At 35.1% G+C, this 24,006-nt stretch overlaps 1 protein-coding gene across 2 annotated transcripts in view; it reads right to left on the bottom strand.

Annotated features, from left to right (window-relative positions):
• The window catches only part of TBC1D23 (TBC1 domain family member 23), a 66,634-nt gene that overhangs the window by 31,889 nt on the left and 10,739 nt on the right, over positions 1-24,006 (bottom strand). The window contains exons 2-5 of one of the 2 annotated variants that reach the window (XM_081301578.1): positions 11,608-11,719; positions 8,284-8,389; positions 6,574-6,778; positions 470-593 (exon numbers count right to left, since the gene is read on the bottom strand). In XM_081301578.1, coding sequence (XP_081157704.1) covers positions 470-593; positions 6,574-6,778; positions 8,284-8,389; positions 11,608-11,719 — 547 coding nt within the window. Of the gene's footprint in view, positions 1-455; positions 594-6,573; positions 6,779-8,283; positions 8,390-11,607; positions 11,720-24,006 lie in introns of those variants that run through there. The other variant, XM_081301579.1, reaches the window with a different exon arrangement.

Here is a 24,006-nt window from a genome sequence, read left to right as displayed (position 1 = left end):
ACCTTGCAATTCTGACCCAGGCTCTGGTGCTGCTGGGATTATAGGCATGCACCACAGTACCCAGATAAATACATACAGGTTTTAAATTGAACTGATGTAAATCATATGTTTACATATATTATAAGCATATATTTGTGAAAATATGTATTAAATATATTGCTATAATTAGTATGTGAGTATACAGATATACATTAATGCATGATATGCATTAATATGTACTAAATACATATTAGTTATACTTCTACATATGTATAAAACAAAAGGCTAAACTTCATATCAAATAATCTGAACTAACAAAAGTAAATAATAAAGAAAGTTATTATGAAGTGCTAATAATTTTATTTCTTTGGTTTAGGTTGTAATGATCTAAATTTAAAATTTTTCTTTTTTTTCCTCGAAAAAAATACTACCTCACTATAGTTTTATATAAACTATTTTTCATTAAGTGTTCCTACTTTCACTTTATTACCCAGTTGAGTGCATAGGAGTCTGGAGTAATTTTCTTAGTATCAAGAAAAGAACAAAGCTCAGGCTCATGGTACTGGATGAGTAATCGGAAGAGATGAAATGGTCTCCCCTTCAGGGAACAATCCCTAGAAGACAAAAGAAGCAATGTTTTTTACATTATAAATAATTACATTAGTAATAAATATTATTGCAAGACCTACCTCCTCTCCCCAACCCCAGAATATTTGAATACCACAGCATTTGCAGCAAGCAAGAACCAAACAGAGTTCAGTTGCTAACACCTCAATAAGCCTGACATGACAAAAGATTACAACAGCTCAACAGCCACTTTAGGGAGATTCTCTCCAGGTGAACCCCCAGGCAGCACTGAAAGTGAGACAACTATAGGAATCACTGAAACAGCACTTGAGTTATTGTGATAAGGTTAGGATCCCAAAAGATCTGTAGAGTCCTGAAGAAGTCCTGCCCCTTGCTTTCCAATCAAGTCAAAAAGCAAACTCCTAGAGAGGTTTTAAGTTAGTTCCAATAAAGCTCATATCCTCTGTTAGGAATGTCCTTTAGCAATGGCAAAGTCTGAAATGACCAAAGATAAACATTTCAGAATAATAAACTAAAGTCTTAGAAACTGTCAATGTAGCCTAGATACCAGGTACTCAGAATGAATTCCAGAAGACACCAAATATCATCTTATTGATAATTGTCCTTCAAGATGTTATTGTGAGAGTAAAATGGGAGAGTTGAACATGAACATTGTTTTAAAGGCTCCAAATACATATTCTATCATTATAATTATTAAAATGCCTTTTTCAAAAAACATCACATTCCAGTGAAAGATTCTTCAAAACTAGAAATTATTTCAAAAGTAGAAATAGTTACAAAAGGCCTTGATTCCACGCAGTTTTCTGGCATTATTTCAAGGAAGCATATCAGTCTACAGTTTTTAAGCAGGCTGCTCTGGCCAAGGTCATGACAACCTGATATGACATTTTTTTTATTGGAGGTTCTGGGGATTGAACCCTGTGTGCCTTGTGCATACTAGGTAAGTGCTCTACCACTTGAGCTACATCCCCAGCCCTACAACTCTGATTCAAATAGTATCATCCTCTCACCCAGGTAACCAAGCATCTGAGCTCAAAGAAGACAACCCTCTGGAGCAGATCCAGATCAGGTCTGTGCACTGGGCTACCTTTCAGGAAGCACAGTTCTTCATTCTCCCAGACACAGTCCCTGACTCCAAACTTAGGAGCCTTAACTTCAATTCCCACATTTCTGTCTAGATTTATTAGATACTATCTTTACATTAGTTCATTCTAGCATTTACGTTTTTAATACCTCAAAATTTAACTAAGCAGGGCATGATAGTACATGCCTTGTAATCCCAGTGACTCAGGAGGCTTGGGCAGGAAGATCCAAAGTGCAAAGCCAGCCTCAGCAACTCAGAGAGGCCCTAACAACTCAGCAAGACCCTGTCACTAAGGCTGGGGATGTGGCTCAGTGGTTAAGTGCCCCTGGGTGGTTCAATTCCCAGTAACAACAACAATAAAAAAAAAAAAAAAAAAAAAAAAACCTAACTGAGTTACTTTATGGAAAAAGTGTACCTTGAAAGACTGCTTTGCTTTTCTGGTAGTATGATCTTACTGAATACAGGAGAGTAGTACTTTTAAAAACTAAGGTTAAGAACAAAAAACACTGCAAATACATTTATTTCCACACAGTCTTACTGGTTAAAGTGTGGTATTATATGAACCATGTATAATTAATTTAATCTTCATCTGAACCAGTAGGCTTCACCAATTCCTCTGCCACAAATTATAAGCTTTACTTCATTCAGTTTTTGCACCACATGCTATCTGACTAGTCACAAGGGAATGAAGCAAGAATGTTATCTAATGAAATAACAAAAATGTTTAAATAGTTTAAAATATGGATCATCATAATAAAAAATCAGTATTTATCGAAACACTATCTTATTCCAAACACTGTAGTAAACATATTACAAAGTTATTTCATTTTATATTCACAAACAAATCTATGAAATCTATATCCATTTTACAGATGAGAATACTGAGATTTAAGAAGGCAAGTAAAAAGGCTGGGGATATAGCTCAGTTGGTAGAGTGCTTGCCTCTCAGCACAAAGCCCTAGTTTCAATCCCAGCATCACCAAAAAAAAAAAAAAAAAAAAAAAAAAAAGTCAAGTAACAGACTACATGGCTAAGAAGTGATAGAGCTAAGACTTTAAGACTTATACACAGAGAAACTGTGCATTAAATTATTACGTCATTCTGTCCCCTTCCCTATATATGACATATCAACATGTGGTATGTGGTATTTTTGCGGGGGAACAGTCTCTAAAAAAGCAAACTGTAAAGAAAACGAAACAAGGTTAAAAGGCTTCTTGTAAAAATATTAATTAAATTAATTCAGTTTCAACATTATAGTATTAATAGAGAATATTTTAAAATACAATTCAAGGGATAGAGTTCTTGCCTGGCATGCAAGACACTGTGTTCAATCCTCAACACTATGAAAATAAAATAATCTTAAAAATTAAAAATTCTACAAGGGGGAATAAAAAATATTTTGTACAAATCTAAGATCTGAGGTTACTACCAGATTCTGGCATGACTCTCAACATACAACTTTTTTTTAATATTTATTTTTTAATTTTAGGTGGACACAATATCTTTGTTTTATTTTTACGTGGTGCTGAAGATTAAACCCAGTGCCTCATGCATGCTAGGCAAGCGCTCTACCACTGAGCCACAACCCCAGCCCTCAACATACAACTTTTTGATACTGCAGACAGTACATAGGTTTTACAGAGAAAGCTCTAGGTTGGCAATTCATTTGTCCAGAGACAGAACTGGATTAATATTGGTATGTCCTCCCTTATCCTTGACATATAAATACAAAGCAACACACTGCTAAGGTATAACAAACAGAAAGGGGCATAAACTAAAGCAACAATTGCAGAGCTCATGATCTCATCTTCTGAAAAAAGTGGGTCTCTGGGAGTGTGCCATTATTAACAGCATCTATTCACTTAAAGGCTGTATACTGCAAGGCACTCTCTACCACAAGGCACCGTGCTTCATAGATTTCTACCCATCTTATATCTGAATCTACAGCAAAGGAATATGCTACAATAAAGTTCTTCTGGCAGAGCCCTGTGGGGTTCAGTGTTCTTTCCAGGGACTTTAAGGCTGACAATGGCTGGAGTGCTGTGTTATAGTGAACTCACAGAAAAAGAAACCGGAGGGGGCTGGGGATGTGGCTCAAGCGGTAGCGCGCTCGCCTGGCATGCGTGCGGCCCGAGTTCAATTCTCAGCACCACATACAAAGATGTTGTGTCCGCCGAAAACTAAAAAATAAATATTAAAATTCTCTCTCTCTCTCTTAAAAAAAAAAGAAAGAAAAAAGAAAAAGAAACCGGAGGAACCTGATAAGACAGTGTTAACACAGTTCAATGTAAAAGCCCCTTTTACCTTATTCCTACCACCACTAACATCACCACTCTAGAGACAAAGCTGGGACATCATGTCCTTTATTATTTATAGCTCAGTTACACCAAAAGATGTCCATAAGAAGTACTAAAATATATGCAGTTTAGAGACCTAGTATGACAGAGTAAGTCGTATAAAGGAATCCCAGTTTTAGCTCTGCCATGATCTTGGCCTTGACTTTTGGCATCTTTAGTTCTGTCTTCCTTACATACAGTAGTATAGCTTCAAGGTATTACAGAGGTTCTCCATCCTGGTATGTATCATAATCACTAGAGGAGCTTTTAAAATATAACCTATACATAGGCTCTTCCTAATCCACTTTGATTTGAAACTACAGCAACCTTTGAATAGGCATGTTTCTGTTCTACAGAGTTGTTCTTTGGTTAGACATTTCTCCAAAGAAAATAAAGAAATTGCCAATGAACACATGAAAAAAAGGCCCAACATCATTGACCATCAAGGAAATTCAAGTAAAATACCACAATGAGGGACTGGGTACGTAGCTCAGTGATAGAGCACTTGTCTAGCATGTGCAAGGCCCTGAGTTCAATCCTCAGCACCACAAAACAAAAACACTTAGTTATATATAATCCAGCAATTCCACTTCTAGGCACACATCCCAAAGAAATAAAAATAAATATGGCCACAGAAAAACTTGTACACAAATGTTCATAGCAGCATAGTAATAATAGACAAAAAGTAAAAACAACACGAATGTCCATCAATTGATGAATGGTAAATATGTTATACGTGTACATGAAATATTATTTGAAAGCAGAAAAAAAGAGATGAAAGAGTGGTATAAAGAGGGAAGGCGGGGGCTGGGGATGTGGCTCAAGTGGTAGCGCGGTCGCCTGGCATGCGCGCGGTCCTCAGCACCACATACAAATAAAGATGTTGTGTCCGCCGAAAACTAAAAATAAATATTAAATTCTCTCTCTCTCTCTCTCTCTTTAAAAAAAAAAAAAAAGAAGGAAGGCACAGGAGGGTGGGAATGATAGTAGACTGAATTGGACATCATTACCCTATGTGTATGTATGATTAAACAACCTGTGTAAGTCTACATCATGTACAATCAGAAGAATAAGTTATACTCCATTTATGTATGATTTGTCAAATGCATTCTACTGTCATGTATATCTAAAGAAATTTCTTAGAAGTGTGATATATACTACAAAATATGGATGAATCTTGAAAACATAAGTGGAAGCAGACATATTGTGTGGTGGCATTTATATGAAATGCTCACAACAGGCAGATTCACAGAAACAAAACACAGGTTAGTGACTGCCTAGTACTAGGCGTATTATGTGGGAATTGAGAGCTGACTACTAAATGGGAATGGGGTTTGTTTCTGGGTGATGAAAAAGTTCCAGTTATAGCTGCAGGACTCTGTGATTATACTAAAAGACAGTAAACTATACAGATTAGAAGGTGAATTTTATAGTATGTGAATGATATAAAGTTGTTATTCAAAATAAGAAAAAGTTCTTCAGTTGATTTTAATATACAACCAAGGTGGAAAACCACACCAGTGAAGAAAAGGGTGTTCTTTCAAACTTGCATTCAAATCTTGACTCTGCCATATATCAGAAGTATAATCCTGAAAAAAGAAATTATCTCTTTGCTTCAGTTTCTATATTGTAAATCAGATACTCACCTTAAACAGCCACTGTTTAAATCAGGAAAAAAATGTAAGACACTCCTAGAATAGTGTGCTAACACAAAGAAGATAACAAATAATGGTAGTCAGTTACCTATCCAGGATCAGAACAGCACTCCACCTTGGCAACACACTAGAATTAACTGGGAAGCCTGAACAAACAATGATGTTTGAGTCCCATCACCAAGAAATTTTAATTTAATTAATTAGGTATGCAAATAGGCAATAGAATTTTTATGATTACCACCATTATTCTAATGGGCTTCCAAGGTCATGTAGCCAAGGCACTGGTCTGGAGTACATATAAAGTTTCTTTTTGCTCTATAATTCAGACTATCTCATCCACATTACTGGGAACTATTCTTTTTGACTCCTTCAATGCCCCACTACCATGACTCCCACCACAACACCCTACACATTTGTTTGGTCTCAATATCACAAGTCCAGGGAAACCAGCCCTGACCACCAAAGTGAGTTAAGTTACCCCCACTATATATTCCCTTAGCATTCTCTATTTCAACTTCCCAGCACTCAGCACATTCCAATTTACTTGTTCAATGTCTGTTTCTAGGACTATAATTCATAGGATATAGGACTGTAATTCTAACTGTAATCCTAGCACCTCATAAGGCACATTCCAAAAATACTGTTTTTATCTTAGACACACTGTTATTTTTATTTCTTGAAGTGAAGTAATTAAAATAGACATAACATCAAATAAACTTAAAGAGTTAGACTACAGATATAAACCTTTGAAGTGTAAATTCTTAAATAAAGAATCCTTTCAAAAATGGTTATAATGACAAAAATAAGTCAAATTAACAATTACAGTTCAATCTTAAAAATTACTTGAATCTTTATCAAAGTAAATCCAACATCTTTAGTTCAAAGCTAACTAGATATTTACTGACTTTTAAAACCATAAATCATATTTTACCTGGGGATGTACTTATTCATGATAGCATAAAAGCAGTTGTATAAATCACTCCGTGGCAGTTGAAGATGCACCAATGGTTTCAGTAGATGTATCCAGCTAAGGGATGTGCTATATTTAATATTCCGTGATTTACAATAAAAGGTAATTACAGATTCAATATCCAGAAGTAACTGTGCTGCCTTTTCCTCTGGCACTGAAAGCTGGTCTAGAAAATAAGTGTCAAAATAAAGTTACCAAGGACCTGTTGGAGGCTCAGCAGCTAGTATTCCATTTGTTCACAAATGCACAGTATCATGTGAGGCAATTTAGAGCATGACAAAGGCAAAGTAAAATTATAGGAGAGTACTGTTCCTCATACTTACTTAATAACCATTAGTTCATGGATCGAAACTCCAAGCAGGGAAAAAAACAGGCAAAGCTCTTATAATCGTCTTTTAAACTTAAAGCAAGATAGTTGTTCAAAGAAAAGAAAACTAAGAGAAACAATCAGTTTCACTTTTGTGTTTTCTTATCTAGGGAAAAGAAGACTACTAGACATCAGTACTTACTAATACTTGACCTATATTTATAAGAACAGCCAATCTGAGCCACGCATGGTGGTGCACCCCTATAATCCTCGCAGCTCGGAAGGCTGAGGCAGGAGGATTGAAAGTTCAAAACTAGCCTCAGCAACTGAGCGAGACCCTAAGCAACTCAGGAAGACTTCGTCCCTAAATAAAATGTATTTTTTAAAAAGGGCTGCAGATGTGGCTCAGTGGTTAAGTGCCTGTGGGTTCAATCCCCAGTACCAAAAAAAAAAAAAAAAATAATGGCCAATCTGAAGCAGAGTGATAGGCAAAAATATGAATAACTCATGTTGCTGGAAGGCAAAAAAGTGTCTTCGAGACAACCAATTGTCATCTAACCCACAATCAGCAGCTGCCACTATAACTTTGGCAATAGGAGTGAAAGGGATTCATTATCCACCACCAAATTCCCTTTCTTTTTGCCTGTTTTGTAGGTTTATACTCTAAACATGTATAAATATAAAACTGTCTATAAATTCCTTTTATTGACAGCTCCCACACAGGAGAAGCACAAATACTATTTCAAACTAAATATGAACAAATCTATAACAGAATCAATAAAATCAAAGTCATCTCATTAATATGTGATACATCATGTGCTGCCCTCATATCATAGGTCCAAATTCCCTTTCTTTTGCCCATATCACCAATGACATTTCTGTATAGTTAGAACACAGAAGCCTATTTAACCAATAAGTAAACTAAAATATGATGGAAAGAGGAATGAAAAAGTCTATATGAATTAGAAAAGAGAAGTATAAACTAAATTAACAATCTATATTGTTTATTAAACAGGATTGAAAACTTATTCACCCATGATATATAACAGTTTTTGTACAGCAGACCATGATCTATGGTTTATAGATAAACTTTAGAACATAGTCCCTTTGGACTGTATACAATCATACAGATCTTTAATTATACAAAAACCAAGTTCAAAACTGCAACATAAGTGTATATGAAAAATAGAACAAACGATGTAAAGAAACAGCAAAAAGTATGCTCTTTTTCTTAAAATTACTAAATAATATTTCATAAGAATTAAAAAAAATCTAAAACTATTCATAAGACCTTTAAACATATAACATATCCCATATTATAACAAGATAAAAAATTCGCTAATTGAAAATAATCTTAAACTTACCAATAAACTCTAAGCAATCTTTATGAATAGTGTTCTGTTCTGGAAGGTCTAAAATACCATCCCATGATGCCAAACTATCACCTTTTCCCGCGACATTCAAAGCAATCTGGAAAAAGATTTTAAAAAGCAACAACTAGCTTCATGTTATGAAAACATGCTCCAATCATAAAGTCCTGAATTTAGAAATAATAACAAAGATTGAAAAATAAAGTTTCTGAACCCGCAGTCACATCACAACAAACCAACAATTACTTTAAATCCTCCTGCTTTAGATTTTACTACTTCATGTTCAGTCAGTAAATAGAACGAGTTACACACAATAAATATTTACATATGCAACAATTTTAAACAATCATCTACGTCACTTTTTTAAAATGTAAAAACCAGAATGTAATACTGGCGAAGAAAAAGTACACCTGTGTAATACACAATAAAAATTATACAGAACAGCAGGGCATAACAGCACAAACCTATAATCCCAGCAGCTTGGGAGACTGATGCAGGAGGAACACAAGTTCAAAGTCAGCCTCAGCAACTTAGTGAGGCCCTGAGCACCTTAGTAAGACTCTGTCTCTAAATAAAATATAAAAAAGGGCTGGGGACGTTGCTCAGTGGTTAAGCACCCCAGGGTTCAGACTTTCATATTAAAAGCATTTAGTTGCTAATAAGGATTTGTTTTAAAATAATTCAGTAGGAAGTTCCTCAAAACACCAGGAATGGCCAGGAGCAGTGGTGCACACCTATAATCCCAGCGGCTCAGGAGGCTGAGGCAGGAAGATCCCAAGTTCAAAGCCAACCTCAGCAAAGGTAAGGCGCTAAGCAACTCAATGAGACCCTGTCTCTAAATAAAATAGAAAATAGGGCTGGGGATGTGCCTCAGTGGCAAAGTGCCCCTGAGTTTACTCCCCAGTACCAAAAAAAAAAAAAAAAAAAAAAAAACCCACCAGGAATGGAACCACCATATGACCCAGTTATACCATTCCTCAATATTTGTCCTAAAGAATTAAAATCACCATACTATAGTAATACCTGTATACCCATGATTATAGCAGTACAATTCACAATAGCCAAATCATGGAACCTGCCTAGATCATCCATTCAATGAATGAATGGATCAAAAAATGTGGTATATACACATAATGAAGTATTCAGTCATAAAGAGGAAATTAAGTCATTTGCAGGAAAATGGATGGAATCTGAGAGCATTATGTTATCCTGTTTTCTCTCATATGTGGAAGGTAGAGAGTAAAAAGGAAAAAAAAAGTTGGGGGATCTTTCATGAAAATCAAAGGGAGATTAGTAGAGAAAAAGGGATCATGAGGAGGGTGGTGTGTCAAGAAAAGGGAAATTATGGGGAACAATATTGACGAAATTATATTGTTATATCACATGCATGTATGAATATGTATAGTTATACTGCAACAATAAAAAAACATGAGAAAAAACGACCCAGTAGTTGGGATGGGGAGGAAAGAATGGAGGTACTAATCAAACAAGACAGGTCAAATATTTGTAACAGTGAAAGTTGAGTTATGGGTACACAGGGGTTCATTATACAAGTCTCCATACTTTTGAATGTGTCTAAATTTCTATAATAAAACATTCAGGGGGCTGAAGTTGTGGCTCAGTGGTAGAGCGCTTGCCTAGCATGTGTGAGACACTGGATTCGATTCTCAGCACCGCATATAAACAAATAAAGGTCCATTGACAACTAAAAAATAAAAAATAAACATTCAAAAAAATGCTTTGTAAAGTTAAAATTCTATTTCTGTTTAAGTATATATGTTCACAGGAGAAAAAAAGATAAAGGTATAAACTTAGATATTATTATGGGTTTTACCTGTAAGAAGTAGGTAAAACATAATTTGTTTTTTAGTTTTTTGGTTTTTTTTTTTTTTAGTTTTTGATAGATCTTTATTTTATTTATTTATATGTAGTGCTGAGAATCGAACCCTGTGCCTCACACATGCCAGGCAAGTGCACTACTGCTGAACCATAGCCCCAGCCCAAAAGATGATTTATATTTTATCTTTAGTTCTTATTGTTATGGTTCGGATATTAGGTGTCCTCCCAAAGCTCATGTATGAGAGAACACTAGAAAGTTAGAGGTGAAATGACTGGTTTATAAGTCTTGACATAATCCATGCATTAATCCCCTGATAGAGTTTAACTGAGTGATAACTGCAGGCAGTCAGGATGTGGCTGGAATAGGTGAGTCACTGTGAGCATGCCTTTGGGGTATACATTTTGTCTGTGGTAAGGGGAATGTCTCTCTCTCTCTTTCTCTCTCTCTCTCTCTCCCTCTCTCTCTCTCTGCTTCTTGGTGCCATGTTCCCAGCTGCCTTCCTCCTCCACAGCACTCAACCATGATGTTCTGCCTTACCTAAGGCACAAAGCAATGGAATGGACTGTCTATGGACTGAGACCTCTAAAAAGGTGAGTGACAAACTTTTCCTCCTCTAGAACTGTTCTTCTCAGGTCTTTTGGGCACAGTGGCAAAAAAGCTGATTGAGACTATTTCCACAAACATATAACAAATAATTAATTCAGAAATTGAAATAATTCAGAAATTATCAGTTGAAAAGCAAAGAAAAATCTATAACTCAATAATCAGAGGCATATTCCCTTTTTTAAAAAACACAGTTTGGATCATTCCATTTATGCTGTCATATTTCCTATATTATTCATCAGTTGTATCTCCCCATTTAATGTCTTCATATACACCCTTCCTAGTGGTTAAAAAAATACCTTCTAAAACCTAAATCAGTATTATTTAAAAAAAAAAAAGCAAACATTATCAAAACACATTTTAACTACAGCCTGCTCATAAAACAAAGCCTTTTCAGAGAGACTTTATTTTTTTCAAAAGAAAATATTTTTTGTTGTGTACAATGAATCAAAATGCATCTGCTGTCATATATACCTAATTAAAATTAATTAATTAATTTTTAAAAATCAGAAAAATAAAATCATTTTTGTTGTTGCTATTGTTGTGGTGGTACTGGGGATTGCATCCAGGGATACCCTACAACCAATCTACATTTCCAGTACCTTTTCTCTTCTTCTATTTCTTTAGTCAAGGTCTCACAAGGTTACCAAGGCTAACCTCAAACTTGCAATCCTCCTGCCACAGCCTGGGATTATAGGAATGTGCCACCATGCCTGGCTTGAAAATAATTTTTTAAAAATATTATTTGTAAGAGCTAGGAACGTAGCTCAGCGCTAGAACATTTTCCATGAGGTCCTAGGTTTGATCAACAGCAATGCAAATATATATACATTTTTTAAAGTCATTACATTTTATACATTTTAGTTTCCAGTTACCTTCCAGACTTTGGCCCTTAGTTCAGCAGGCAGTGGTCTCCCCTGAATTATATTTCTCAAAGTTTCAAGATCACAGCCTCCTGCTTCCAGAGCTTCTTCAAGATCCCGTTCCCTAAAAAACAAGTCCTATTTATTAAGATAAATTTTAATTCATATTTTTCCTTTTCAATATTCATTTACAAACATGGCCTGTTAAAGAAAACAATATTCGGGCTGGGGATGTGGCTCAAGCGGTAGCACGCTCGCCTGGCATGCGTGAGGCCCGGGTTCGATCCTCAGCACCACATACAAACAAAGATGTTGTGTCCACCGAAAACTAAAAAATAAAATATTAAAAGTTCTCTCTCTCTCTCTCTAAAAAAAAAAAAAAAAAGTGCAATGAGATCATTTAAAAAAAAAAGAAAGAAAACAATATTCTCAGCAGCCAAACTGTAATATCAAGGCATACACAGCATTCACAGATTCTGTTTTCTTGAAGATGAATTTCAGATTTTATATAGTCAATCTGCTTTTATTTTGCACTTTGTTTTAGTAAGTTTAGTTATCTGTGTTACTAGATTAGAGAAAATTTTAAACTGAAGATGGTGCAAGTAGACTCACAGCATTGTGGAAACACAGTAATGTCTACTACTTACCAAAAATAATGGTAGTAGTAATGACTACTGCTTGATAAGATTTCACTATGTGCCAGGGATGGCTCTAAACATTTTATATGTGTCCCTTTTTTTAATATATATATTTTTAGTTGTGGTTGGACAAAATACCTTTATTTTATATATTTATTTTTATGTGGTGCCGAGAATTGAACCCAGTGCCTCACACATGCTAGGCAAGTGCTCTACCACTGAGCTATAACCCCAGCCCTATGTGTCCTTTTTTAATCTTCACTATGAAGAGTTAGGAGATACATCATTGGCCCCAGTTACAAATGCAAAATTTGAGGCAAAGAAGGCTTATATACATTTATAAGAAAAATGAAGTAATCATCCTATGATATAAAAAAAATCACTATTCTTTCAAGTGTTTAATGTATTATAGTTATAGTTACATGTCTAATTAGTAGTAGAGCCAAGATCTAGATTTTAATGATCAGGTTCCTGAATTCATGTTCTTAACATTATGCTAAATAGTGGTAAGGAGAAAACAAAATCTGTCAAGAATTAAAAACACTGCAATCTGAGACGATTTAGTACATAACTATATTGATGCCATTACTTGAACAGTGCCTGACCTATGATAAATATTTAATATCAGAGGAACAAAATGAGCTTTAGTGATATACATTAAAGGAAAACAACAGAACTGTATTATCATGTAAATTATGAAGCAAACTTCAAGTGATTAAGTTCAGTCTACTACACTTCAGGAGAAACTATGAAATCAATTTTATTTCCACTTCTACATGGTTAAGATAATTTAAAAAGCTTTCACAAAGGTATGAATTATTATTTTTTAGCTAGAAAATAACCAATGAAATTAATTCCCTAGGCATTTTCAAAAGCTGAGGTTTCAGTCATTATTTACATTGTTTATTATACATTATATGTTAAAAATCTGTACAAATTTTTTAAAATTTCAAAACTCATCCAGATGATTTCTATCACTCTGAGAAGCAGCCTAAAATGCAGATCATACCACTGGGATCAGAAAATCAAGTTTATTGATGTTTTGTTTTAAATTTCTGTTTTTTCTTTTTCTTTCTTTCTTTCTTTCTTTCTTTCTTTCTTTCTTTCTTTCTTTTCTATTATTTTTCTTTTGTCTTTTCATTTCTTTTCAATTTTCTTATTCCCCCTTCCTTGAATTCTACCTGCCTACTCTCATTCTCTTTAGTGACTTCTTCCCTTCCCTTCTAATATCTTTCCTCCCAAGCATCAAATAAATTTATAAGAGTAAACAGTAACTCAGCAGTCAAACAGAACAAGAAGTAACATGAGCAGCATAAAAAAGCAAGGAAGAAAAGGAGTACAAACAATGAAGGACAGCCTAAATATTCAGGAGGACCTAGAGTCATCAGAAAAATGGTCATATAAAGAACTCAAGGAATACCTTAAACAGATGGAAAGGAACCTTAAAGAGGATACGAGACAGCAAATCCAAACAGTGAAAGATCACATTGAAAATGAATCACATGAACAGATAAAAGAAGAAGTTAAGCATCTTTATCAGGAGATAGAGATTATAAAAAAAATCAAACAATAATTCTAGAAATGAAGGAAACGATAAACCAAATTAAAAACTCAATTGAGAGTATCACTAACAGAGTGGAGCAAGTAGAAGCCAGAACGTCAGATAATGAAGACAAAATATATCATCTCGAAAAGAGTCTAACCAACTCAGAAAGGCTGGTAAAAAATCACGAGAAAAACATCCAAGAGTTATGAGATAACATAAAAAAACCAAACTTACGAGTCATCGGGATAGAGGAAGGTACAGAGATTCAAACCAAGGGAATGAGTAACCTGCTGAATGAAATAATTACAGAAAACTTTCCAGAAATAAAAAAGGAAACAGATATACAAACTGTAGATGCATACAGGACACCGAGCACACAAAATCACAGTAGACCAACGCCAAGACACATTGTTATGAAGATATCCGATATACAGAACAAAGAGAAAATATTAAAAGCTACAAGATAAAGGAGGCAGATTACATTCAGGGGTAAACCAATAAGGTTAACAACGGATTTTTCATCACAGACGCTGAAAGCGAGAAGATCCCGGAACAACGTATTTCAAACACTGAAAGACAATGGATGCCAACCAAGAATTCTGTATCCAGCAAAATTAAGCTTCAGGTACAACAACGAAATAAAAATCTTTCATGATAAACAAAAGCTAAAAGAATTTGCAGCCAGAAAACCAGCATTGCAAAGCGTCTTGAGCAAAACACTACACGAGGAAGAAATGAAAAACAACAACCAAAACCATCAGTGGGAAGTGCCTTGGTATTGACAGAGGGTGGGGGGAAAGCTAATCATGGAGAAACAAACTAAATTAAAAAAAAAAAGATAAATAATCAAACATGGCTGGCAGTACAAACCATATGTCAATAGTAACTCTAAACGTTAATGGCTTAAACTCTCCAATAAAGCGACATAGGCTGGTAACATGGATTAAAAAAACAAATCCAACAATATGTTGTCTCCAGGAGACACATCTGAATGGAAAAGACATACACAGGCTGAAGGTGAAAGGTTGGGAAAAAATATAGCACAAACACGGTCCTTGTAAGCAAGCAGGGGTGGCCATCCTCATATCGAATAAAATCGACTTCAAGACTAAGTTAATCAAAAGGGATAAGGAAGGACATTATATACTGTTAAAAGGAACCATTCATCAACAAGACATAACAATTATCAATATTTATGCACCAAATAATGGTGCTGCGACGTTCATAAAACAAATTCTCCTCAAGTTCAAGAATCAAATAGACCACAACACAATGATTTTGGGTGACTTCAACACACCTCTCTCACCATTGGAAAGATCCTCCAAACAAAAGTTGAATAAAGAAACTATACAACTCAATATCACAATCAATAACCTAGACTTAACTGACATATATAGAATATATCAACCATCATCAAGTGGATATACTTTTTTCTCAGCAGCACATGGATCCTTCTCAAAAATACACCATATATTATGCCATAGGGCAACCCTCAGTAAATATAAAGGGGTGGAGATAATACCATGCATTTTATCTGATCATAATGGAATGAAACTGGAAATCAATGATAAAAGAAGGAAGGAAAAATCCTATATCACATGGAAAATGAACAATATGTTACTGAATGATCAATGGGTTACAGAAGACATAAAGGAGGAAATCAAAAAATTCTTAGAGATAAATGAAAACACAGACACAACATATCGGAATCTATGGGACACAATGAAAGCAGTTTTAAGAGGGAAATTCATCGCCTGGAGATCATTCCTCAAAAAAAGGAAAAACCAACAAATAAATGAGCTCACACTTCATCTCAAAGCCCTAGAAAAGGAAGAGCAAAACAGCATCCAATGTAGCAGAAGGCAAGAAATCATTAAAATCAGAGCAGAAATCAACGAAATTGAAACAAAAGAAACTACTGAAAAAATTAACAAAACTAAAAGTTGGTTCTTTGAAAAAATAAATAAGATCGACAGACCTTTAGCCATGCTAACGAAGAGAAGAAGAGAGAGAACTCAAATTACTAACATACGGGATGAAAAAGGCAATATCACAACAGATGCTACAGAAATACAGAAGACAATTAGAAATTATTTTGAAAACCTATATTCCAATAAAATAGAAGATAGTGAAGACATCGATAAATTTCTTAGGTCATATGATTTGCCCAGACTGAGTCAGGAGGATACACACAATTTAAACAGACCAATATCAATGGATGAAATTGAAGAAGCCATCAAAAGACTACCAACCAAGAAAAGCCCAGGACCGGATGGGTATACAGCGGAGTTTTACAAAACCTTTAAAGAAGAATTAATACCAATACTTTTCAAGTTATTTCAGGAAATAGAAAAAGAGGGAGCTCTGCCAAATTCATTCTATGAGGCCAACATCACCCTGATTCCAAAACCAGACAAAGACACCTCAAAGAAAGAAAACTACAGACCAATATCTCTGATGAACCTAGATGCAAAAATCCTCAATAAAATTCTGGCGAATCGGATACAAAATCATTTCAAAAAAAATTGTGCACCATGATCAAGTAGGATTCATCCCTGGGATGCAAGGCTGGTTCAATATATGGAAATCAATAAATGTTATTCACCACATCAATAGACTTAAAGATAAGAACCATATGATCATCTCGATAGACTCAGAAAAAGCATTTGACAAAGTAGAGCATCCCTTTATGTTCAAAACATTAGAAAAACTAGGGATAACAGGAACTTACCTTGACATTGTAAAAGCTATTTATGCTAAGCCTCAGGCTAGCATCATTCTGAATGGACAAAAGTTGAAGGCATTCCCTCTAAAATCTGGAACAAGACAGGGATGTCCTCTCTCACCACTTCTGTTCAACATAGTTCTCCAAACACTGGCCAGAGCAATTAGACAGATGAAAGAAATTAAAGGCATAAAAATAGGAAAAGAAGAACTTAAATTATCACTATTTGCAGATGACATGATTCTATACCTAGAAGACCCAAAAGGGTCTACAAAAAAACTACTAGAACTAAAAAATGAATTCAGCAAAGTGGCAGAATATAAAATCAACACACATAAATCAAAGGCATTTCTGTATATCAGCGACAAAACTTCTGAAACGGAAATGAGGAAAAACACTCCATTCACAATATCCTCAAAAAAAATAAAATACTTGGGAATCAACCTAACAAAAGAGGTGAAAGACTTATACAATGAAAACTACAGAACCCTAAAGAGAGAAATAGAAGAAGATCTTAGAAGATGGAAAAATATACCCTGTTCATGGATAGGCAGAACTAACATCATCAAAATGGCGATATTACCAAAAGTTCTCTATAGGTTTAATGCAATGCCAATCAAAATCCCAACTGCATTTCTTGTAGAAATAGATAAAGCAATCATGAAATTCATATGGAAAAATAAAAGACCCAGAATAGCAAAAGCAATTCTAAGCAGGAAGTGTGAATCAGGCGGTATAGGGATACCAGATTTCAAACTATATTACAGAGCAATAGTAACAAAAACAGCATGGTACTGGTACCAAAACAGGCGGGTGGACCAATGGTACAGAACAGAAGACACAGAGACTAATCCACGAAGCTACAACTATCTTATATTTGATAAAGGAGCTAAAAGCATGCAATGGAGGAAGGATAGCATCTTCAACAAATGGTGTTGGGAAAACTGAAAATCCATATGCAACAAAATGAAACTGAATCCCCTCCTCTCGCCATGCACAAAAGTTAACTCAAAGTGGATCAAGGAGCTAGATATCAAATCAGAGACTCTGCGTCTGATAGAAGAAAAAGTTGGCTCCGATCTACATATTGTGGGGTCGGGCTCCAAATTCCTTAATAGGACACCCATAGCACAAGAGTTAATAACAAGAATCAACAAATGGGACTTTCTTAAACTGAAAAGTTTTTTCTTAGCAAGAGAAACAATAAGAGAGGTAAATAGGGAGCCTACATCATGGTAACAAATTTTTACTCCTCACACTTCAGATAGAGCCCTAATATCCAGAGTATACAAAGAACTCAAAAAATTAGACAATAAGATAACAAATAACCCAATCAACAAATGGGCCAAGGACCTGAACAAACACTTCTCAGAGGAGGACATACAATCAATCAACAAGTACATGAAAAAATGCTCACCATCTCTAGCAGTCAGGGAAATGCAAATCAAAACCACCCTAAGATACCATCTCACTCCAGTAAGATTGGCAGCCAGTATGAAGTCAAACAACAACAAGTGCTGACGAGGATGTGGGGAAAAGGGTACTCTTGTACATTGCTGGTGGGACTGCAAACTGGTGCGGCCAATTTGGAAAGCAGTATGGAGATTCCTGGGAAAGCTGGCAATGGAACCACCATTTGACCCAGCTATTGCCCTTCTCAGACTATTCCCTGAAGACCTTAAAAGAGCGTACTACAGGGATACTGCCACATCGATGTTCATAGCAGCACAATTCACAATTGCTAGACTGTGGAACCAACCCAGATGCCCTTCAATAGATGAATGGATTAAAAAAATGTGGCATTTATACACCATGGAGTATTATGCAGCACTAGAAAATGTCAAAATCATGGAATTTGCAGGGAAATGGATGGCACTAGAGCAGATTATGCTTAGTGAAGCTAGCCAATCCCTAAAAAATAAATACCAAATGTCTTCTTTGATATAATGAGAGCAACTAAGAACAGAGCAGGGAGGAAGAGCAGGAAGAAAAGATTAACATTAAACAGAGAGATGAGGTGGGAGGGAAAGGGAGAGAAAAGGGAAATTGCATGGGAATGGAGGGAGACCCTCATTGTTATACAAAATTACATATAAGAGGTTGTGAGGGGAATGGGATAATAAACAAGGAGGGAAATGAATTACAGTAGATGGGGTAGAGAGAGCAGATGGGAGGGGAGGGGAGGGGGATAGTAGAGGTTAGGAAAGGTAGCAGAATACAACAGTTACTAATATGGCATTATGTAAAAATGTGGATGTGTAACTGATGTGATTCTGCAATCTGTATTTGGGGTAAAAATGGGAGTTCATAACCCACTTGAATCTAATGTATGAAATATGATATGTCAAGAGCTTTATAATGTTTTGAACAACCAATAAAAAAAATATAAAAGAGCTGAGTCAGAAGAATAGCGAATTAAAGGTGCAAAGTGTGAAAACACAATTCAACATTTGCTGATCATGTGGGTAATAAAACTCATTGAATAAAAAAAAAAGAAAAGAAAATCAAGTTTATATTCTAATAACATAAATTTATATAAGTTTATATTCTAATAATATAAATTTAAGAGTATAAACTTATAAAGTGTTAGTCTTTCAAGGAGTTAAATGAAAATGTTATGACTTAGGATCATAATTGACAGAAAACCACTGATGGAATGTGAAAGTTTCTTTAACAAAGTTACTACAAGTTCATATGAACAAGGTAACTAGTAATGACATAAGAAACATTTTGGTAATTATGGTCACCAAAATATTGGAAGGAAAAGGGAGGGAAAGAGATTTTAAGTCTACTGTTCAAAGTGCAGGCCTATGGTTGGTTTATAAATTCTGGGGTTTGTTAACCCAAATGTACAAGACAGCTTATTTAGACAAGCCAGGTGTAATAGCATATGCCTGCAATCCAGGAGACTCAGCAGGTTGAGAAAAAAGGATCAAAAGTATGCCTGAATAACTTAGTGAGAACTTGTCTCAAAATAGAAAAAAAGGCAGGGTGGTGGGGGTTGGAGGGATGCACTGAGAATATAGCTCAGTGGTAAAGTATCCCTGGGTTCAATATTTGATACTGGAAAAAATAAAAAACCTGAAGGACAGTATAACTGTGAAAGAAAAATTTAATGGCATCTTTGGTGAACAAATTTATTTATTTGATGGTCAAATGTGTAAATAAATGAGGAACTGAAAATACTACTTAATGAAATAAAATTATTTTACCAAATAAATGAACTAGAATGTTTCCATTTTTCAGTACAAAAACCTTCTTTTGGTGGGGGAGAGGGGGGTTTACTGGGGATTGAACTTGGGGCACTCAATCACTGTGCACATTTCCAGCCCTATTTTGAATTTTATTTAGCAACAGGTTCTCCCTGAGTTGTTTAGCACCAAGCCGGGCTCATTTTCTTTTTTAAGTACTCTGGCAAATCTCTTACTATTTCAAACAACAAAACTAGTATTTAGGGGCAAAATGCTTGATCCTGAAAGCTCCTTTTAAAATCACAAAAAATGTATGTCTCTGTTCTTACAGCTTTCACTGGAGTCTATGGTGTTGTCCCCCAAGAAAACAAACTGGTCTCCAACAGTACAACCATGAGCAAGAACTGTGGAGACCAGAAAATGCTACACTGAAAGTAATAAAAGACACTTCTGACAAACCTAAAAAATTAAAAAATAACTATCTTCTGAACAAAGTAAAGGTTCAGTTTTAAGACCTTCAACTTTATGAATGTGTTTGTAAAAGTAGTAAAGAGCTGAAATTATGAGGTTAAATAATTCATAGAAAGATAAAGCAGAGATACAAACTCACCTGAGTGAGACCTGTCTCAAAATAAAAACAAAAAGAAGCTGGGATATAGCTCAGTGGTGAAGCACCTCTGGGTTCAATCCCCAAAACAAAACAAAACAAAAAACCAAACAAACAAAACTAATTATACATGTTGTATTCCTAAAATTAAAAACTAAAAAAGTTACAGAAAATCTCCCACTAGGAACCTTTTTCTAAATCATTTTCTAAAAACTTCTTTTTCCCATAATTTCAAAATTTACATAAATTGCTTGTTTGTATATACTCTCCCTGAACAGCAGATGAAAACAATACACTGTCTACCTTATAGGATCAGTTAATGCTTAAATAAATAAATTTCTGAACACAAACCACTGAGTGCAGCACTTGACCACATAATAATTCTTCAAACCATGAATGCTATTACTCTTGTTATGACTAAACAATAGCCAACTCTTAAAACTCATTTTTATCATAATCATTCTAGAGAATTCAATATATAATATGAAATAAAAAACCAACTGTAATTCCACAACTGTAAGATAAACTGTTAATATTCTGCAAATTATTTTTTAGCTCTTCATATATAACTGTGTATGTGTGTGTGTGCATACACAGACATATATAAGCTAAAACTTAATAATAGTGAAAATACTATTTTATACACTTCAGGTTTCACTTTTATCCATCAAAACAAAAACAAAATCATGAAAGATACTACCCAGAGAAACAAAATGGGAAGGAGACTTTCACTTCTCACAAGGCATCAGTCAGTATACCTTGTGTATACTTATTTATTATATTTGAATGGTCTGAGTAATTTAAATATTGATGGATTTCTTTTAAACATTTATATATTTTAATTCAGCAATAACTGAGAATAAGTAAAATGATTTAGCTAGAACCATGTTCAAAGCGGTCATTTTGCTTTATTTATTTATTTATTTATTTATTTATTTATTTATTTATTTATTGGGGGGGGGCATGTCAAGGATTGAACTCAAGGGTGCTCAACCGCTGAGCCGCACCCCCAGCCCTATTTTGTATTTTATTTAGAGACAGGGTCTCACTGAGTTGCTTAGCACCTCACAGTTGCTGAGGGTTGGTTTTTAACTCTCAATCCTCCTGCCTCAGCCTCCTGAGCCACTGGGACTACAGGTATGCTCCACTGCACCTGGCTCAAAGCAGTATTTTTAAAACCACATGTCTATCCATTAAAAAAATAATAATAATTTATTTTAATCAGATGGCATTTTAAGCAATAAATTGAAATACTGAGAAACAAGATATGGAAAAAAATTTAAAAATTAAAGACATATCAAACAAATAGAAAAAGTCCACTATTCCCAATCACTCTTTCCCACACACACTAGGAAGGAAATTTTTAAAGCATTTATTTATAGTGGTATTTTTATTTGAGAGTTTTGCCTTTTAGTAGTTGGGGAAGGTGGCTATCTGTACTCTCTAAACAGAACAAATGTAGTAAATTTACAAGGAGTAAGAGCAAATTTGCAAGTAGTAAGAATTCTCACCCCAAACACGTATTTCTTTCCTTAAAGCACTAAGTAACTAGAACTTAGGAAAGGATACTATATATAATATTAAGATATTAAGGATAGTATACACATATAGGATACTATAAACATTAAGAAAGGATATTATATGCATATATTAAGAAGGAAACAATATACTATTTTATATATTTTGATTTTAATTCTCCAATAATGAATATTAAAAGTGTAAACAAGATAAAAGAGTTCAATCAATAGTTAACAGCAAGCTGTCTTCTAAATATTTACAAACACGATAAACTTGGAAGTTTAAAAATGTACAAGTATTTGACTCAATTTTTGAGCAAGGAAAACTAATTCTGGATAAAGTTAAGGGTAAAGGTGCAGGGGTGGAATGGAATGGTTAGAAGAGCTCTTACAGGGCTTCATTTATGTCTTCAGTCTGTATCCCATGGCCTCACTAAGACTTTAGGCAGTCTTGACATATCCTCAGCTTCTTCATGCCTTGGTCTTTGTGTCACATTCAGGAAGCTGTAAATTCCTGGCATAAGGTTAATCTAACCAGTTCTGCCTTCTTTGTTCCTATACTTTATGAATGCAGACTTCCAGGAAATAAGAAAAAATTTATGATACTACCATGAATTCATCATCTTCTCTTCTCTTTTAGGTATCAATACTGCCTGAAATATCTCTTTTTTTTTTAAGAGAGAGTGAGAGAGGAGAGAGAGAGGAGAGAGAGGGAGAGAGAGGGAGAGAGAGGAGAGAGAGAGAGAGAGAGAGAGAGAGAGAGAGAGAATTTTTAATATTTTATTATTATTTTTTTTTTAGTTCTCGGCGGACACAACATCTTTGTTGGTATGTGGTGCTGAGGATCGAACCCGGGCCGCACGCATGCCAGGCGAGCGCGCTACCTCCTGAGCCACATTCCCAGCCCCTGAAATATCTCTTGAATTCATTTTCTTTACACCCTTTACCCAGCCACTTTACCTCAGGTCACTTATTTCTGACTTCCTTTATTTCAGGAACTGAGGATGTCCTTTTTCTGACTTCAAAGAGAAAATACAGGCCAGCAGGCTTCTCTTTCCTTTGATCTCAACCCCCCCACACACACCAAAAAAAACCCAAACATAAGCTCAGTCATTCAGACAACTGCTTTCCAATATTCACAGGAGCAAAGTGTCCTTTCCCTATTCTAAGACTAGTAACTTTAGCTGGCTCTTATCTTCCCCCCAAATTCCCTTGGAGTCATGTGCCATCAATTGTCACCTCTCTACTATTTTCCATTTCTCTTTCTCTGCAGGCTTTCCTCTGAACCAATATGTTCAAGTATCACCACTATGAACAAAATCAACAACTACAACCAAAAAAACTCCAAACTTTCCCTTTGCATCCAGCCACCAAACCTCTGACCATCTCTTTCACAACAGAGCTTTTTGAAAGAATTCTTATGCCATCTTTTCTCCCTCATCTTACATCCACCTCCTCACTCTCCTGCCTACTCCATCATTTCTTATCCCTTTTTGACATCTACCATTCCATAGGAAACCCTCTCCCTATCATCCCCAATCTTCCGTCATAATAATCAATCTAAAACACTTAAGTAGGATGTTTTCTGAAATGGAAAACAAATGTTTAATTCACAGAGCCTTAGTCTATCAACTAAACTAAGAAAACTTCACTAGCTCTAAAATTCTTAAAATCAAATCTTTTTTCTGTAATTATAAAAAAATGAAAGATTATAGTAATAGTTCAAAAGGACCACTTAGAACCTATAATATATATAATCACCCTAAACTTAAATTCAGAAATATAGAGAAAACAATTAGCTGGGGAAGGAGGTGCACATCTGTAATTCTAGCAACTTAGAAGGCTGAGGCAAGAGGATTGCAAGCCAGCCTTAGCAACTTAAAGAGATCCTGTCACAAAATAAAAAAATTAAAAAAAGAGGGGATATAGCACAGTGGTAAAACACACCTGGGTTCAATCTCTAATACTGAAGGAAGGAGAGAAGGAAGGGCAGACAGATGGATTCAATTGCCAATTTTTTTTTTTTTTTATATGGTGTCTTACAAGTAGAGTAGAGGAAAGGGAGAAGAGGAGGAGACGGAAAAAAGACACAGGACTAAAATGAAGCAAACTGAATTCCATTCATGTATGCTTATGTCAAGGTGAACCCAACCATTATGTAAGACTATAATGTACTAATAAAAGTAT

This window comes from Spermophilus citellus, assembly GCF_964194105.1.
Source record: "Spermophilus citellus genome assembly, chromosome: 7".
Lineage (NCBI taxonomy): Eukaryota > Metazoa > Chordata > Mammalia > Rodentia > Sciuridae > Spermophilus > Spermophilus citellus.
The sequence above is the reverse complement of the archived record's forward strand: the minus strand, read 5'-3'. Positions and strand labels throughout refer to the sequence as shown.